The sequence below is a fragment of the Botryllus schlosseri genome, chromosome 12, assembly GCF_051294905.1.
Source record: "Botryllus schlosseri isolate E-star chromosome 12, Bs_hap1, whole genome shotgun sequence".
Lineage (NCBI taxonomy): Eukaryota > Metazoa > Chordata > Ascidiacea > Stolidobranchia > Styelidae > Botryllus > Botryllus schlosseri.
The window spans coordinates 8,629,215-8,647,190 of NC_137247.1; the positions used below are offsets into that span (position 1 = coordinate 8,629,215).

Sequence of the window (17,976 nt, forward strand, 5' to 3'; positions counted from 1 at the left end):
AAGCACTATTCATTAGACAGGGCAGTACTAGTCATTCCATTGCTCTAATACCGGCACTGTTCTATAAGCTGCTACATTGTGGTATTCCGACGGTGTAATCACTGTAATACAAATTGATTGACAATTTACTTGGAGTTACATTAGTCGAAAAACAGCAGTTAAACTTTGCGTGTCTAACATCTTACTGTGTACTGTGTAGAGTGGATTTCGTTACAGATTGCAATCTTCATCGCTATGACTATTATGTTGAGGGAAAGAACCTTTATGCATCCGTCGTGTGATCGGTTAAATGAAGATTATCGGAAACTTCGGGTAAAAATGTATTCATAACAGACTAGTTCAAAGTGCCACACCCTGCGTATATTTCGAAGAGGACACAAATTTTGCTCTCTTTGACAGACATGAATATATATATCTAGATATAACGGTAATCCTTCAATCAGAACACTAAATAATACGTGGATACTAAGTAACACCGTATGAATGCGAATGCTTTTATTTCTTCTGCAGAATGGACAACTATAGTGCATACGTTAACGCCACCGGAACGGCGACTGCCTTGCCATGCATTGCGAAGAAAAACTGGTTTATGATCGGCTTTATGCCGTTAGATTCCATCGTGATAATTCTTAATCTGGGCCTGCTCATTGCTTCATTCCTGGACAAGGAAAGACTGCAAAGACAGAACTACACTTTTGCTGTGATAAACAGCGCTTTACTCAGTAACGTGGTTCATCTAGCGTTGAAATTATGGGGAGCATCGGCAAGTATTATGTCCCGCGACTCTGCTTACAAGCTTGGAATGACGAAGGTATGCTTGTCAGTTCACGATTGTTTGAATTCGTAGTAATGTGCAACAAGAAATGACATTTCGTAGGTGATTGTAATATCATAATTCGTGTTTAACTAGCGGAGGTCTCGTAGTTATCCACTGTGCGAACATGGTAACCTTACGGCTTAGAGTACCAGTCAACTGATGGCTCAATTAAGGAGGATAATATAATTCTTCGTTCGACAATTTTCTGCGCCCGTACCTCAACTTCGCCTGAATACGATTATGAGCAGTGTTGCCACTCTAGGTTCCTAGAAAACACTAGATTATGTCGTGAAAAAACACTAGATTGGATGAAAAAACACTAGATTAGTAAATTGCAGGAAAAATTTACCGTTGCCAAGTAATCATGATGACCAAGGTACAAATCCATAGATAAGAAGTGCTCCACACATAAATTCGATACATACGTATGATGTACTGCATGATTATTCAACGAAAATAAATGAAGCGAATTCAACAGAGTCAGAAAAAATCAAATGTTGTCGTTTTTGAATTGTACGGTCTCACAAAAATCATCAAGTTCATCGAATAACATTACAGAGGGAAATTGCACGACTAGAGGAATGATTGATTTTACTTTTCTTTGTGTTAATGAGGCTGTTAGATTCAATACACTCGAGATTCAATACACTCGAGTAGGTTACGAAAGTATGCTGCCCTCGGCAAATGAAAATCTTGCCCGAATCTGCAGAGTGAAATCAACAAGAAACGACACAGCATCAGAGCGAAATCGCGCTTCATATTTTTTCCGAGATTTTCGCTCATAAGTAGGACTGAGCAAAATCGACTACCTCAGTTATTCGGTTATGAGTCGAGTATTACGCTTTGAATCGAGTATCGCTCATTATGACGTCACAACAGAATGTACTAAGTGAAAGTTCAAATATGCACCTTTTATGCGACCACAAGGAACATGATGCCCGTTATCCGTCACATTAAAGACAGTTGGGTATTTTTTCGGCCGTACCGATTTCATTGCACTTCTTGACAATGCTATGGAATGATCATGACTTCGGAAATATGTTATTTGCAGTAACGTTCGTAGCTTTGTACTATGTCTCGTATGCAGGGCCGTAACAGCACTTCGCCAGCCCCCCCCCAAAACTTTGGTCTTGGGCCCCCCATAGGGTTATAGACCGAACGTCTGGGGGGCTTAGCCCTCCAGACCCCCCTCTGTCGATCCACTGTTTCACACTATTCATCATATTCATTAGGAGTTTCTTTGGTCAGCCAGCTTTTGTCGCCAAAGCGCGCAAGGCGCGCAAAATTTATAGAATTCATGATTGAATCGGTCAGTATGATCGGGAATTGCATACATTGTTATCAATTTTTATCTTCTCTCTGCTCACGTAATCAGATTTGCCGGTAGAGCTGAGTGAGGTGTGTTTGAAAAGGTCAATAATAATTAAACATCTTCGGGCGTATGTATACCCGTTGGCAGGAACGAAAGAGCACCTCTTCATGCCCCCAAAAACGTTGGTCTTGGCCTCCCATAGGGTGATAAAACGCCCCCCCCCCCATCTCGTTGTTCGCGTTTGTCACGAAATTACCTGTAGGCCTACTGTATTCTGAGCCAGCGCGAAGCGCGGAAATTTTCGATAATTTATGACAAAATCGGTCAAACAGATCGGCGATTGCATATACAATATGCTATCAATTTATTGTCCTCTCCACTCACGTAATTATATTTACCGGTAGAGCTGAGTGAAGCGGGCGGGCGGAACCGTTGATATGACTTCGTTACATGATGTTATTTCGTGACTTCCAGTCTGCTATATCAAAAAATATAGAATCGCCCAAAGGTAGGCTTCTATAAACTAAGAGACGCATACGATTTCAAATTGGTATTTCTTCACTGACATAAAATTTTTCCCAGCGGGATGGTATTCGTCTTGTGAGGTTCAGATTGCAAAGACAGGAACAGTCGGCGCCAGTCATTTAGGTGCCTATGGACAATTAAACCTATATGTATTTTGTATATATAGCGAAGTCTTTGGTCTGCATGAGGGCATAGAAATTTTCGGCCAAGCTTTTCTCGCTGCCAATCGTTCTGGCACACTTCTTGGAGTCGCATGTTATATTGCCTAAAACTTGATTGTATGTCTTGGTGGGTCGTGGCGCGGTAATGGCCCAATACCCAACAATAAAGAGAAATGGCAACTTGAATTCGCGCGCAGCGCGAATAAATTTTGAAAAATTGCCTAAATTTTCAAAAAATACTCCTATGATTTATGCTAATTCACGAAATAATTTTGGGCCCCCCATCGAGCTCGCCCCCCCCAATTGGGGGGTTTGGGGTGCGGCAGTTACGGTGTTGCTCGTATGCTGCGACACGGCCAATCAAGGTTTCAAGGCTTCCTCGGTAGAGAATAGCATAAAAACTATAATTCTCGCTAGCAAATTAATTTTCAGTTGCGAGGAGCATATAATTTCAATAGTCAACAAATTCGTCTCATACCACTCGACTCGAATCATCAAAATTAATACTCGATTCAGATTCGAGTACTCGAATCACTGTGCCCAGCCCTACTAGTAAGCACGGATTCATAGCGCACCCTGTCACGTAATAATTGCTTGTTACTGCACCACTACATAGAATTGTTGAAAACAAACACAGCCAGAGACACCAAATCGCCTTATTAGCGATAAATTTGGCATCTAAATTAGTAGTCTAATGTTAGGATATTCATTGTTCGCACAATTGCAGAAAAACACTAGATTAGCAAAATTGTAGCAAAAAAACACTAGAACACTAGGACGACCGAAAAAACACTAGATCTATAGTGTTAAAACACTAGGAGTGGCACCACCGATTATGAGGTCTCCGCTTTGCCAAAAGGCAAGCAGTTGGTTTATGTCCGTTGGTAATAGAGAAATGAAACAACAAGTTCGGAACGTATTTTCTGCATGGTGTGGTAATAGAGCGTACAATGTACAGTACATGGTGTACTTGGACCGTACGTCACCATGCTGCAAGTGTTCTACGAATATGTGATAATGCAGCCTATATAGAACTCGTTTCAAACAAATTATATGTGAAAGCTACGGAGACGTTTTACCAAACTTCGTTAAATTTTGACGGTGCAATTAAGCGACACTGGACAGTATAAAGTTACATACATTTGTCGTTATTAAATTTTACTTATGGGCTCCTATATCAGGCTTGCCCGTGGTATTCGTTTTGAAAGATCTCCTGGACACAGAGCTACAGTCTACGTGCACATATATTATATGCGGTTAACCATATGGCGATCGGCTGTATATGATCCCATCTTAATTTATTTCAGATAGTTTGGACGGTTTGTGAAGCTGGCGCAGCCGCAATCGGGTTTGGCGTGGTCGCGAACGCGTGTTCCGTCATTTACGTTACACTAGATAGCACGTATATGGCCTCCAGGTCCGGAAGAAACTTTGGCCACACATCGTAAGTAACCGTCATTCCATTTTAAATATCATCTGATCTCCATGTGATTAATCTTATAGACGGGATACCTTCAATTTGATATGACAATCAGGATTTAATATATTTCTCAACACAATATAAATTGAAATAACGTGTGTACTGTGTAGGTTTTGAGGGAGTCATGCATCAGTCAGCCAACGCTACATAGTGTAATATCCATAGGGTTTGGTCGTCTACATCAACACATACGTCGACTGCAAGGAACATTATCGTCATCTATTTACTATAGTTGGAATTGTTGAGGTATTTTAATCGAACTTCTATAAATGTAGCGTTATTTGTGAATACAATTTATTCATCAATCGATGCGCGGACGCATCTTGGAGCTTCATTAGGCCTTTCAAAACCGAACTAGAGCGCCATCTCTCTCTTTTGTGTAGCGATGTTTTATATCAATTGTTCATGTTCATTGCCCAATTCAGTAATACACCCGTTATGCCTGCCATCCACGACTGTCAGCCGTGTCAGGTCGCGTATCAGTGCAGTCGAAACTGGCTGCTCCTTTCACTACAGAGTAGATGGAAAATCATGATATATGTCGGTATGATTACAAAAATGTCGTATCGTGCTTTCGCATGATTGCGAACAGCATGCGACGGACAAAGTAAAACTGCTGCTCTATACACTATGATCGTGACGACTGACTATGGTTCAGCGCCTTATTTAACCATAGGCTTTGTTCTAAAGTGGTGTGCGCAAGCTAAAGGTACATGCAATTAAGATACCGAGCCCGAGACATTATATCGTCGAGATTGCAATGCAGCGACCGTTAATTATCCTTCAAGTTTGGGACGAGACGAACCTAAATTATGGTTAAGTCAAGCTTTATTGAAGCATACATCAGCTAATGGCTGCGTGAAGCACTGCCGCCTAACACTATTCATGGGTATTTCGTGGACATTGGTTTTAATTCCACGGTATTCAACAATCAACATTCATCATCGGGTCATTTACCACCATGTCTTACGTTTGTTACTGAATCCATTTCTATCGACTCGTATAGCATGTCTCGCTTTCGCTTTATTCTCGGCTCTCGTAGGATGCTGCCTATAGGCAGATCAGGTGGCGAAATCTATGTACCGTACCTTTGCATCACCCAGTAATACAGAGAACGATTCACCGTCACATCTTTTATCGCATGATTTTCAAAGATATTTATTACAGATTAGTTTCGGTCGGTCTTGTGATAATTGTGTGGCGTGAACAATGTGCCTCGAATAAAACACGACAATGGTAACTTTACATTCAAATTGTTTAGAATTTACAAGGTTACGTGATCTTATAAATACAAAAAGTGATGTTATGCTGTCCACCCGAATCAATGATTAATGGGACACGTTTGAAACTGCGAATATTCGAACGTTTTTCGTGTTTGTAAATTTTCACTCCGGCAAATATTTTGAACACATGTAATCAATCATGTTAAGTGAAGTTTCGATTTGACTAAGATTGCATGAATATTAATAGCAAACGCCGTAATACACAAAGACCGGTTTTATAGACCGAGGGCATTATCTCGTAACAGTGCAAACTATTCACACACGAACACGTCATAAAGTAGGAGATGTTATATATTGCAGGTCTGTACTATGTGGCTTTTACAGATGCGTCTATAAGTTTAAGTAGCTGAGTATCTAACTTCATAAGTTATTCTTTTGGAAAGTTGTGAAATATGCGAAGGTGACTCCCATCACATTGTGAGCTATTTGATTGCATATCCGCGTTTGATACCGCATTCGGTAGGTTTGATGGAGGTGGTGAAGGATAGCAGCTTGATGATAACACACCAGTGGCAACCATGCTGTGATTCACTTTACGACGTCATGTCCATTTCCTGTAATATTATATCTACTTGGACGTCAATACATGTAATTTGCGAGTATTTGACCGGGTGTGCTATGTAGAACTAACCCGGTAATACATATGCCTATTCGCTATTCATAGATTTCCAAAATGTACATTACCATCGCCGATACTATTGTAAAATTGACCGTTCGTAAGGGTGCCCCGAAGTTCACACATCAGATATTCTCGTTGTGTCAGCGTTGGCCCAAGCCGATTACCTGACTGCTCGAAGTAATTTCTTCCGTCGAGTCTGGTATTTGAGTCGACTCGAATCGTTGTGCACATCCCCGTGCCCTACATTCTCAAATCTCAAGCGTGGTGTGCTCTGCAGTAACACAGCGCAATATATGGTGAGTTCTAGCAGACACGTTCAACTTTCCACGTTTCGGTTCTGGGAATTTTGGTTGCTTGATCAATAGTCGTGGTCGTGGATTTTAATGGCAGAGATCTTGAGCCTAGCGCCGACAAGGATCTGCGCTTGCGCACGACCAGTCTTTTGCTGGACTTTTTGCATCCGTTGTGGTTTGCTGTAACACCATTTTCAGATATACCCAGCAACTCGTTGCCACGTGCTGTTTATAAATGATATATTTCTCTCTGACCTCATATCGAGATGTAAATTGACTGTATCATCCTGCAGCCTAATCCATTAGAAAGGGTGCTAACCGAGGATGTAGATTGCTGAGTTCAAATATTTTCCGTGATAGAGTGACTGTCGTATGTCGGTTTTGGGTTCAACGGTATTGGCTCCATGGCTCGTGTGCCACGAGTTATGGCGTATAGTGATGGTCAAAAACTGCAGTTGCAACAGAGATGTTCGGAACGATTAGAAATTCTTAATTTAACACATTGTCTTGCCACCAACTAATTTTGCGTTCACACCGTTAGCGAAATGGCTATTGCGAAGATAACGCAATTCTTTCACGAAATCAAATGTGAGCAGACGGTTGTATAAATATCGCATTGTACACATGAACGTAATAACATACGCTTGAAACATTATTTTTTAGGGACGATTGACATCGCGGGTGACGTTATCTATTTTTAATGTAGTGCGCACGCGAACGAATGTATGTTGACCTGTGGCTATGCAATATTGAATTCGAATGGTGTGAATGTCTTGCAAAGGTTATTCTCCCCCATGTTCGCTAAGACAATGCCAACTGTGACTATCTTGGGAATAAATCTTGACGCAAATCACGGAAAGCCCAATTTCAAATGTTCTATCTGGAACGGCACACGAAATGACTAGCGTTAGAATAAAATCGCTCATGTTCAATTGTTCATATAGGTCTTTTGCAGCCACAAAATCAGTGTGCGATTTTACAACAAATTGTTTTAACGTTGAGAACTAAACGAGGTGATGCAGAAGTAAGTAATAATCGTCCAGTACAACCTTACACATTCCTAAGACGTTCGTATATGTATGAGGAATTCATGTTTATCATTGATAACTAACGAATTGTCTGTTAATTCCCACTAGAAATTACTTGCGTAGCATTTTTCTTTGGCATAGCCTACTTTTGCGTTATGCACAATTTGCTTCAACATAAGTAGAGCAAAGGTTCATGCTGGTCCGATAATAATGCAGCCGTCCACACGGCGATCGATTGCAACGTGCAACGTGTTGGACGCTTCCTTACGAATATCACGAGTTCCTTGTTGATGCCATGTTGTTGTCATCGGATCACTGGATCTGACTTGCGTCAGAGACGGTGTGCTATCTTCTGCCATTTTGCTGTTTCCGGGTAATGTTCTCGTTCCGCTGTCTGTAATCCTTTTCGGACCCGAATATTTTTAAATAAGTAGAATTAAATATTGATGGTGACGAGAATTTATCTTCTCTTGATAATTTTGAGATCTTTTTCAATATAGACACGAGACCCGCTTTGAATGCTGACCTGTTAACCTATTGCACTGTCGAAGAGCTTACCTTTCAATAGAAAGCCATGATAGTAGTCAGCCGAATACCAAATGAACGTGACAGTTTTACCCGAGTCAATTCGTTACTTGAAATGTATTCAAAATCTCTACAATGACCCCAAGTTCAACTGTTTTTCGTACAGATGACTGTGCTTTAGCTATCAACTCGATGGAATCGAGTATATGAAGTCTACTATTATAACAGTTGCTTTCACAAATTTCGGCCAAATAGTAGGTGGTATGCTTGCGAAGAAATTTAAACGGAAGTATTTCCCGGCAGTCATTTATCTGTCATGCGAAATCATTATACAACAAAAATACGCGATGTATATCCAGAATTTACTTTTCTCGTTGGGCTCAAGGGTTACATCAGGAATTTTCTTTGCTGTACAAATGAACAAACAATTTCATTTAATAGCTTCTAATATACGTATATCTAAAATAATGAAACCTCCAAAATAAATGTAATAACATGATATTTGGTTGGGTTTAATAATTGGTTTTCTATTCTCACAGCTACAGTAACTACTAATTTATTAATAACTCGTTCTCTTATGTGGTGTTGAAGCTGTTGGCTTGGAGTAGCCTACAGCATCAGTATCACTTTACCTTTAGGATTCTTATGAATAGACCAGAGTAGAATTCGCATAACTTAGATTTAATCACACACGTATTATATCTCTAAGCCGGTGTTATCATGATTAATTGGCAAGGAAATATATAGCTTCAAACCTACCAGGAATGCCGTCTAAACTAGTGCTGTCATGTTCTGAGAACCGAAAAAGGGGATAGTTTTTACAGGTCATAAAAGATAAATTATCATTCTTTCACACGAGTGATTTGGAAATGTTACTGTTCGTGGGCTCACTAAAAAAAGGTCACTTTCCGACTCGACTCACGAAAGACCCCTCCACACGTATCATCGGTTAGAGTTGACCTTTTTTAGTCAACCTCTAGTCTATTCTGACATATTTTAATTATCTCTATACGATCTCCTGATTCCAACGCTATAAAGGAGTACGATAGGCGAAAAAGGAGAACATCTGGACGCCCTTGGTGGACATCCTCGATGTTGATTGGAATTTGGTTCGGTGTGGTCGATCTGCGCATAACTGTAATCTTGTTAACTGCAAGTCTTCTGACACCTTGCGCCTCGTCACCAAGCATTCCCAGCAAAACATTTCCGGGTGTTCAAAACGAGCAACATTGACACCAGCATCAGATTATTCCAAATCCCAATTATCAACATTGAAGTTAAATCTTTCCACCAACTTAAACAATAAACATATTGAACAGCCGCCTGAAATCAAGACCCTGTCAGATCTCAAGCTTGAAAACCTAAGATCATCACCATTATGGCTCAGTCATCCTTACCACAACCAGGCAGTGGAAATACATGTGACAGTGGTGACTGAAGCATCTGCCCATGTTTCATGATTCAAACGTAGCCTAGAGATGACCTCATCAGGCAAAAACTGAATTCTCGAAAGCAGATAAAATATTTCAATACTAAACATGATTGTAAGTTTTGCGCAGCCTGATAACCTCTGATACTACTACATAATTTTTCTGTTTTCAATATAGAATTGATATTTGTGTTTTGAATGCGGATTTCCCATTTTTGTGTTTCCAATCAGGAGCTTTGTGATACATGTGATACAAACCCTACAACGGCATGTTGGTAAGAACTCTCTTGACAGTCACTGTTTTAAAGTTATCGATATCGCGAGGCCTCACTACCAATGAACGCCGTTTTAGATACAGTTTTAGAAGTCACTATTCGATGCCCGATCCCTATTTATACTCGGAGGAGGCTTCATTTGTTTGAGCAAGTTTTGAAAAGTAGTATTGATGGGATATGTTGCTCAGTCATAAGATCAGTCACTACACGCTTTTGACATCGTACCCACTGCTTCAGTGCTTCCTTTTACCTATAAAATCAGTAATTTGCTTGTAACCTTTTTCCGTTCATTCTTAAGAGTAAGTTCTATGGAAGTGAGATAGAAACATGCTCTTTCTGCATCTTTTAAGCCCAAAACTAGCTTTCTAGTGTAAGCGGTTATCATGATATGGCAAAATTGGCTATTTACGGCTTATTCGGCGAAAGTCCACGACCACTAGAGGGTGTCGAACCCAAAATTATGATAGAATATATTTATTTGCTATTTGGCACCACATATCAAGACACTTTTTTGAAATTCAATTTTTTTTTTACACTCAATGATTTATTACGTTACACTGTACATAAAGTGTTTGCCCTTTCCTCCTGGTCTTACTGTTCCAATAATGAGACTTTAGATCAAAATTTTCATTCCAACCTGCTAAGATCACATTCATTCTGATTTCGCAGGCGACTGCCGGCGAAGAAGAGAATTTCAGCGTTTCTGATCGCAATATCTTGGATTGTCCCTGTGTCATTCATAGCAGCGTCCACTTTGGTCTGGAATTGCTCTGCGGAATGTTGGTGCCCTTCAGGTTTCTTTGAAGGAGACGTGTGCCCGCACGAGTATCGGTGCTCCAGACTGATAGCACCGCTGCCGATACCATTTCTTCTAACCAATGCAGCACTTTGGGCTTTTCAGGTACCCTTGATTTTACCGATTTGTACTAGTTGCGCTTATAGGACTCACGAAGGTTGCGTAATTTATCCAAGTTGACCAAGTGGTCAGTGGCACAATAATCTCTTCCCTAGCCCATATTTCTAATTCGAATCAGCTATATCTACTGGATACTTGGTTCAGTAATGCCTGTTTAATTTCTCTGCTGTCGTCTCTTATAAACGTGATAGGTAGTTTGGGGCGGAGCGGATCGACAAATTCTCTAGTCCGACCCCGATCCTCTTTCTGTAAGGTTGTTATTTAGATACAAAAGTCATGCTTATCAATAAAGATTCTGGCCGTATCAAAAAAGTACTGATCCGGCTCCGATCCGGCTCGGGCCAAAAATGAAAAAGTCCGGCCGGATATCTAATCCTGCCTCGGTCCATGCTCCGTCGTAATAGGTATGAAACAAAATAGATAGTTGGGTTTTATCTCGACAATTCCTCAAGTCCATCACGCATGGCTCGTTCAATTCGAGGCCTAGATATCGCGGAATTTGAGACCTGGTCTCTGTTCATCATGTTATTCGTTGAAGGTCTTAGATGCTATTTCCGTCTCTGAATCTGTGATCGGCTGTTGAAAAAATTATGTTTGCATTTTTTCATAAGTGTGTCCGGTTCATTCGTAAAGATAAAAAGAGTCTATTTCTTAAATCGTTGATTTCGCATCTGGGTGTACTCTACCGTGTACAATGATTAAGTTTCAACGAACAATTCCGCATCTGGCATGATTAAATATATTAGTCGAGCTCAATTCTGCTTTCACAACTACGGTTGAAATCGGATATCATACAGATTCGCAATTCTATGCCAATGATATTTGGTTAGAATAGCAGGCTCCATTTATTTTTAAAGGAGATTCAAATAGTCTAATAGAGAATGATAAGCTGATTAATACGGCTATATGACCAGTAAATCTGATTTTTTTGTTTAATATAAATGCTGCCTTACAGACGTAGCAATAACGTAGTTCCCAAATAATGAATCACGATTCAAGTTGCGCTTTATTTCAGCTTCTCGCCCTTGTGGCTATGATCATAAAGAAATACTGGGATTTCATCCATTCCATGAGGCCAGACAGATCCTCTGGTTTCGATACTGACGTCAAGAGAGATTCGATCGGAAGTTCAGATAATCAAAAGCATCACTCCGAAAACGCGGCGAGCTCGAAACCACCGAGTCGAAGACTGAACATAAATCTCAATCCCCGATTTCGAATGGCTCTCGTGTTGACTTTTATACTGAGTGTGTGTTTCGCGACAAAAGGTGTAGCGATTGTGATTGACGCTGTGGATCCGGAGGCAGATCTTCGTGTTCCGATGATGGTGTCATCGGCGTGCTTGTTTTTGTATACTGTCACCTTTCCTTTCATTTTGATAACGTTTCTGCCTAGCCTACGCAGCTCAGTCGCGAGATTGGTGGGTAATATAACAAAATGCTGCTGACGAGAGTGTAAAAATCACTCTGCGATTAATGTGTTCTTACCTATCCCAATTTGTGTTGTTAGCAATGTGCAACACAATAGGAAAGTCTGAATATTGCTGCATGTGACGACGGATACATGCACGTTGGAACGCTGTTACAACCCGTCTGCATTTCAGTAATGGCATATCGGTCATTTGATGTCGAGTCAGATAGCCAAGCTTTTTAGCACGCATTTTGAAATCAGTTCAATCGCTTGCATTTAAGGCATATCATCATGCGTAAACTAGAGTGTATGACTTTTACAAATTTTGTGTGTTTTTACCACGTACAATCTTTCTGTTTAATTGAAATAAATGCGATAATAAGTCATGACTGTGCGTGCCATACCAATTGCTTCGCTTTTAGTTCTTGTACGGATAAACTACTGTTGGACTAATCGTTGGTTCCAATAATATGAAATTAATATGCATTTCGGTTATCGGAATCACTAAAGAAGTGTTTCGGCGTGAAAATATACCTTGAAATCTACGCGCAAAGTATTCCTTTCATCACGGAATTGCTTGATTGATTTCTGCTTGTGTATAGAGCAGAGGTCGACAGATATTGATTTTTGCAGGCCGATACCGATTATCGACACACTCGCATGGTCTATAACCGATTTCATAAGCCGATATTGATATGAAAGCAGCAGGGAACCATTTGTCCAAATTTTTTTATATTAGGCGAGATCGCATTTGTACCTGCCCGAGAACAACAAACAAGCAAACTGAAATCGGAAAGAATAGTTGCTAAATGATGCACGTGCACTGAAATTTACGCTAACGCAAAACGTGATACAGAGCAATAATATTTTTCTCTTTCTAAAGTTGCTGCGATGTTCAAACGTAATTTCGCATCGTGTGGCTAATCACAGAACACGCACAGTTCATGGTATCTCGCGGTACGTCCTAGACCTGACTGCACAGATGCGGCGCTGTTTTACGTTACAACGTGCCATATTGTCGGTCCGGCGTTACGTCGGGTATATGTGTCTAATAAGAGCCTCAAGGCTCTGGTCTGATGAGTCGCGAGCACGATCAGCTCAGCGGATCAGACTTTGAAGTGTCGATGTCACATATCGCCCTTTGCGTCGTCGATTTCTAGAGATTGAGAACACGGAGCATTGAATTTCAAGAAAATGTTGGAATTTTTTAATATAAAATATCGGCAGCGATATCGGTTCTCATAGGCCGATGTCGATTATCGGGAAAGTTCCAAACATCGGCCTCGATAATAGGTCATACCGATAAATCGGTCGACCTTTAATATAGAGTAGCTCAAGAATTTTACGCTGGTATAACTCATTACACCGAAAGACGCTTCCGCGGTTATATATGCGTATAGACATAGAAGGAAATTACACAGCATCGAACTAAATATTCAATAAGACGGTTGTAATTTCCACGCTGTATAAAACCTTATTTATTGTATGCAGAGGTGGTCACTGGTCAGTAACGAAGTACTTTATTTTTTCGAAGTACTCAAGTAGTTTTCCTCTACTTCTGGTACTTCCTCAAGAAGATATTTTTTTCGCTACTTCTACTTCTACTTCATGATATTTTGTGAACTACTTACTTACTTTTCGCTATTTTCAGTTTGTCAAGTAGAAGTAGTTTATTCCCCAATAAGACAAATAGCCTAAGTAATTTCGGGACTGTTTTCACGTAGTACCAACATTTAATTTTCATAAAAGTAATGTAATACCCAGAATTTTCGTTTCGCTTCGCGCACAGTAGATACGGAGTGACAAATATGTTTTCACGAAAGTAGATATCGAGTTGGGTGGTTCTGTTCACACCGCATTGTTGCCTATATCAAATATTTCCTCACAGTAAGTATGGCCCGGCTGACCCCCATGAAGTTTGAAACTACCGTTTCGCAACTAGCAATTACCTATTATACCTAGAAGCCCATGACTTATCCTAATCAGAAAAAGTGGACTTTGACTTTTTTGACGTTAGACCTGTTTTAGCAGACCACCGTTGAAAATTTCTGGACAAAAGACATGAAATATATTTTGCGCTTTTTAGATGTAGTTTTTGTATTTTTCTTTCAATTACGAGTATTATACTTCGAGTTCTAATTATAGTTTCAGTTCTTTTGTCTGAAGAACATACACGTTGAAGTATAAAAGCAAGTGTAGCAATGCCTTATATTTTTCGAAAATAAAGCTATACACTATATGGCATTTTTACGATCTGTCATATTTTTAATTAACGTATACTAATCGCTCAAAGTGTTAAAACCGTATGCGACACAATTTCTCCGTATTGCTCTTCGACTGAACTAGAGGCCTTATAATATGGGTGTAATTCGCTACGTTTTTTGTTGCTACTGAAGTATGGGAAACAGTTTAGCACGACTGAATTATCTAGCACGCATGGAACACCGATGTAAATAGGCTAATTATTTTATGTCGTGATCGTCATGTTTCAATAATAATGTAATTGAAATTGTAATTATCAAAATTTTCATCAAATTACAATTACAATTGCAATTACAATTACACAAAATAGAAATGCTTCGATTTCAATTCCAATTACAATTACATGGAAAAAATGTAATTAGTACATTCAGCTCAATTACAAATTACAATTGATCCAAATCTGGTTGCAACTTTGTTTTTGCAATTATGCGAGCTTCATAGCGAACTATAGATAACTAACCTACGGATAGATACGCAACAACCGTCGTCACGCTTGATTACCCGGAGGAAATTACTGCTCATCAATCTGAACGCAACATAATTGCTAATCCCGCGTGCTTAAATTCAGCCAATTTTCAAACTTTGAGGTGTATTTCAAGGGGGTTCCATTGCCCTGATTAGATCTTAATGTATATTTTCGGAATCAATGCGACAGTAGCTTTCAAAAAAGATCAACTTTATTGAATTTAAGCACGCGGGTCGTCAGCTATGGGATTAGCAATTATGTTGCGTTCAGATTGCTGAGAATGAAGACGGGTGTTGTGTATCTATCCGTAGGCTAGTTATCTGCAATCGAACCCAACGCATTAGATTTGTCCGATGTAGACTTTGTACATTAGTCATCAATTCCGTTGATGTCAATAATTGATTGGTTGAGCAAGCACAATTCGATACTTAACTACATATAATGTATTTCGTTCTTGTTGTGTGATTACGGGCCAAGGTCATATAGCAGAGAGCTCACAGCATATGTTCACAAACGGAAAGCTTAATATTTCGTGAAAACTCTTCTGACAAAGCAAATAGGACTTTTGAAATTGACAAGCTATATGATCGTTTAGTGCTCAGTTTCATGTCATGCTGCCGGCGTTAAGCAGAGCGTGGTCCGAAGGTGAAAAGGAAATAATGTCAACCAAAGATGTTATAAAAGACGTGAAATATTGTAATATATCAAAATAATATACAGTGTATAACTTACCAAGAGTGGCGGGATAGCGTAATGCAGGGTTGTAACCAAGTCACAATGCTCCTAGTCACAAGTCAATCTCACTCTTATAGTTTTGACTTGAGTCAAGTCGAGTCATTTTCAATTCACCACCGAATCAAGTTCGAGTCCAAGTCAGCGAGCAGAGGGTCGAGTCTGAGTCATGGTATTATGACTCGAGTCCGAGTCCATGACATTGTGTTCACTGATCAGTTTCCGGTTAAAGTCTTGTTAAACCAGGGGTCGCCAACACGCGGCCCGCGGGCCGCATGCGACCTGTTCTTTTTATAAAAAGGCCTTTATTAAAACAATTTGTTTGAAACATGTTTTAAAGTGAGTATTAAACAAAGGCCTTAAAAATTATGTTTTTTTTAAGTTGTAAAATTATACCATAGTTGTGTGAATACTTTCCCAAAAACACTTTGTATGTATCAGCCTACGAACAATTACCACCCGATATATAGCCGATGTATATCGATATGGGATGGCTGGAACCCTCAAAATAGTCGGTTCAACAGCAATTGTACAGATAATTCGTCAAAGGAACTATATATACCCTGTATTTTCAATTGTCAATGTCAATCCACTATGATGTTACAATTCAATATTCGTGACGTCATGGCTTTAAAAAACAATAAAAAGCATGTTTTAAACAATGGCCCTGTTCTAAACATGTTTGTTTTAAATTGATTTTTGTTTTAAATGCGACCCTAGTATAGCCAATATTACTACAATATTGAAATCACGCGGCCCGCGGCCTCTACGGAATATGAAAAGTGACCCGCAACCCGTTTTGAGTTGGCGACCCATGTGTTAAACCCACTTTTTATAACTCTGTTTGGTGATATCGAATGGTTCGCATTTATATCATTCTAATTTTCCTTACTTATAGCAGTTTCTGGTCGCATTTTCAAGTACCAGTACAATAGACGTAATCCCAATATAGTGTGCTTACTTTACTATTCTTCGAAATTACAAGGAAATGTCGGTGTTTGCCGTCCGAGTATCGAGTCACATGACTTGGTTCGAGTCATGCGCAATTTCTCGAGTCCAAGTCGAGTCAATATAGAGATTAACTTCAAGTAGAGACGAGTCATTTCCGCATTTTGAGAAAATGACTGGTGTCAAGACAAGTCCAGTCATCAGAAAAAAAGTGACTCGATTCATTACAATCCTGGCGTAATGGTACGATCCACAATAACATCAACAATGGGTTGCTGGTACGAGTCCGACCAAGGTCGATTCCAGAATTGCTACCCGACATGGGATATTTATCTAGGCCCAACCTCGCTATGCAATGCGCGTAAGCGGTGTCTTACAAAATCCAATAATTGGACCGTGCTACAAGCAGTCTGATATGAAATCGTGATAAGGAATATCGGCCTGGTGTAGATGACCATTGGCCATATTGTAGTCGAAAAACTGAATACCACAAACATCAACATCATAACCTACCAAGGTTGGTTTGTGAACGTGAACCTCCTAATTTCTGAGGCTCGCACACCGAACGCGAACGGGAACCTCAACTTCGGACCATCAGAATCTGCTAATTTGGTGTGTCACATGCAGGTTACCCGTATTCTAATACATTGTCAAGTGCACTGCAAGCAGAAAATGGCTACCATCGGGATTGACTTGGGATATTCGTCTGCTTCTGTCGCCGCTGTTGTTGATGGGAAGGTAAGATGTCCTGCACGCCGATTTCCAGTTATTGCTTGTGTTATTTAACTCATTACGGGCTCGCCAGTCTTCATAGTCTTTACCACAGTGGGCCACTGAGGAACATGTTGAGGTGGTCCACAGAGATATCGGGAAATTATGAAATTGATCAAGAGCTTAGCTCTGTTCGTCTTATTATTCCAGGATAAAATACATTCATTTCGCCAAATTTATTTTACTTCAAATGTCTCGACGGGCCAGAACATGGTGGAATTTCAATAAATGCGGCGAAGCGAATTTGAAATACATGCAGATGATCAGCTTCAGGCCCGACCCTCGATCAAATGTGCACACACGATCCACTCAGCAAACCAACATGTTATTTGCAAGACTTCAGTCATGTGATTGGCAGTGAATAGCAACAATCGACTGTAGCAAGCAATTCCAACACTCGTTTTGCTCTACGAATTACAACATTGACCGATTTTCAATTTTGTTAACATGTCACTTTGCATTCCATATCGTAGGTAATTTTGATCAAAACCTAACTTTTGCGGACAAAAGGAATTCCTATACTATAGTTGGGAACTTGGAACAGCATATGATGTACTCAGAACCGCAACTGCTGGACCACAAACCCAAAATGGCCGTCGTCAAATTTAAAGCGTAACTGGATATATTTTAAAAGTTTCACGGATTTGTAGTGGTATTAGCTATTTGCTGTTAGTCGTGAAAATGATTCTTGCAATTTCGAAAGTCTATAGTCACACCCAATTAG

At 40.0% G+C, this 17,976-nt stretch overlaps 2 protein-coding genes across 2 annotated transcripts in view; both read left to right on the forward strand.

Annotated features, from left to right (window-relative positions):
• The first annotated feature begins 434 nt into the window (after nt 1-434).
• Nucleotides 435-12,459, forward strand: LOC145452172 (uncharacterized). Its single transcript, XM_080330403.1, has 4 exons — nt 435-811; nt 4,123-4,259; nt 10,417-10,648; nt 11,679-12,459. The coding sequence occupies exons 1-4, from the start codon at nt 512-514 to the stop codon at nt 12,108-12,110; spliced, it is 1,101 nt and encodes a 366-aa protein (XP_080186529.1). The 5' UTR covers nt 435-511; the 3' UTR covers nt 12,111-12,459.
• A 3,816-nt stretch (nt 12,460-16,275) lies between these two features.
• Nucleotides 16,276-17,976, forward strand: part of LOC145451936 (uncharacterized) — a 36,032-nt gene continuing 34,331 nt past the window's right edge. Inside the window, exon 1 of the mRNA XM_080330154.1 lies at nt 16,276-17,219. Coding sequence (XP_080186280.1) covers nt 16,932-17,219 — 288 coding nt within the window. The 5' untranslated portion in view covers nt 16,276-16,931. The remainder of the gene's footprint in view (nt 17,220-17,976) is intronic.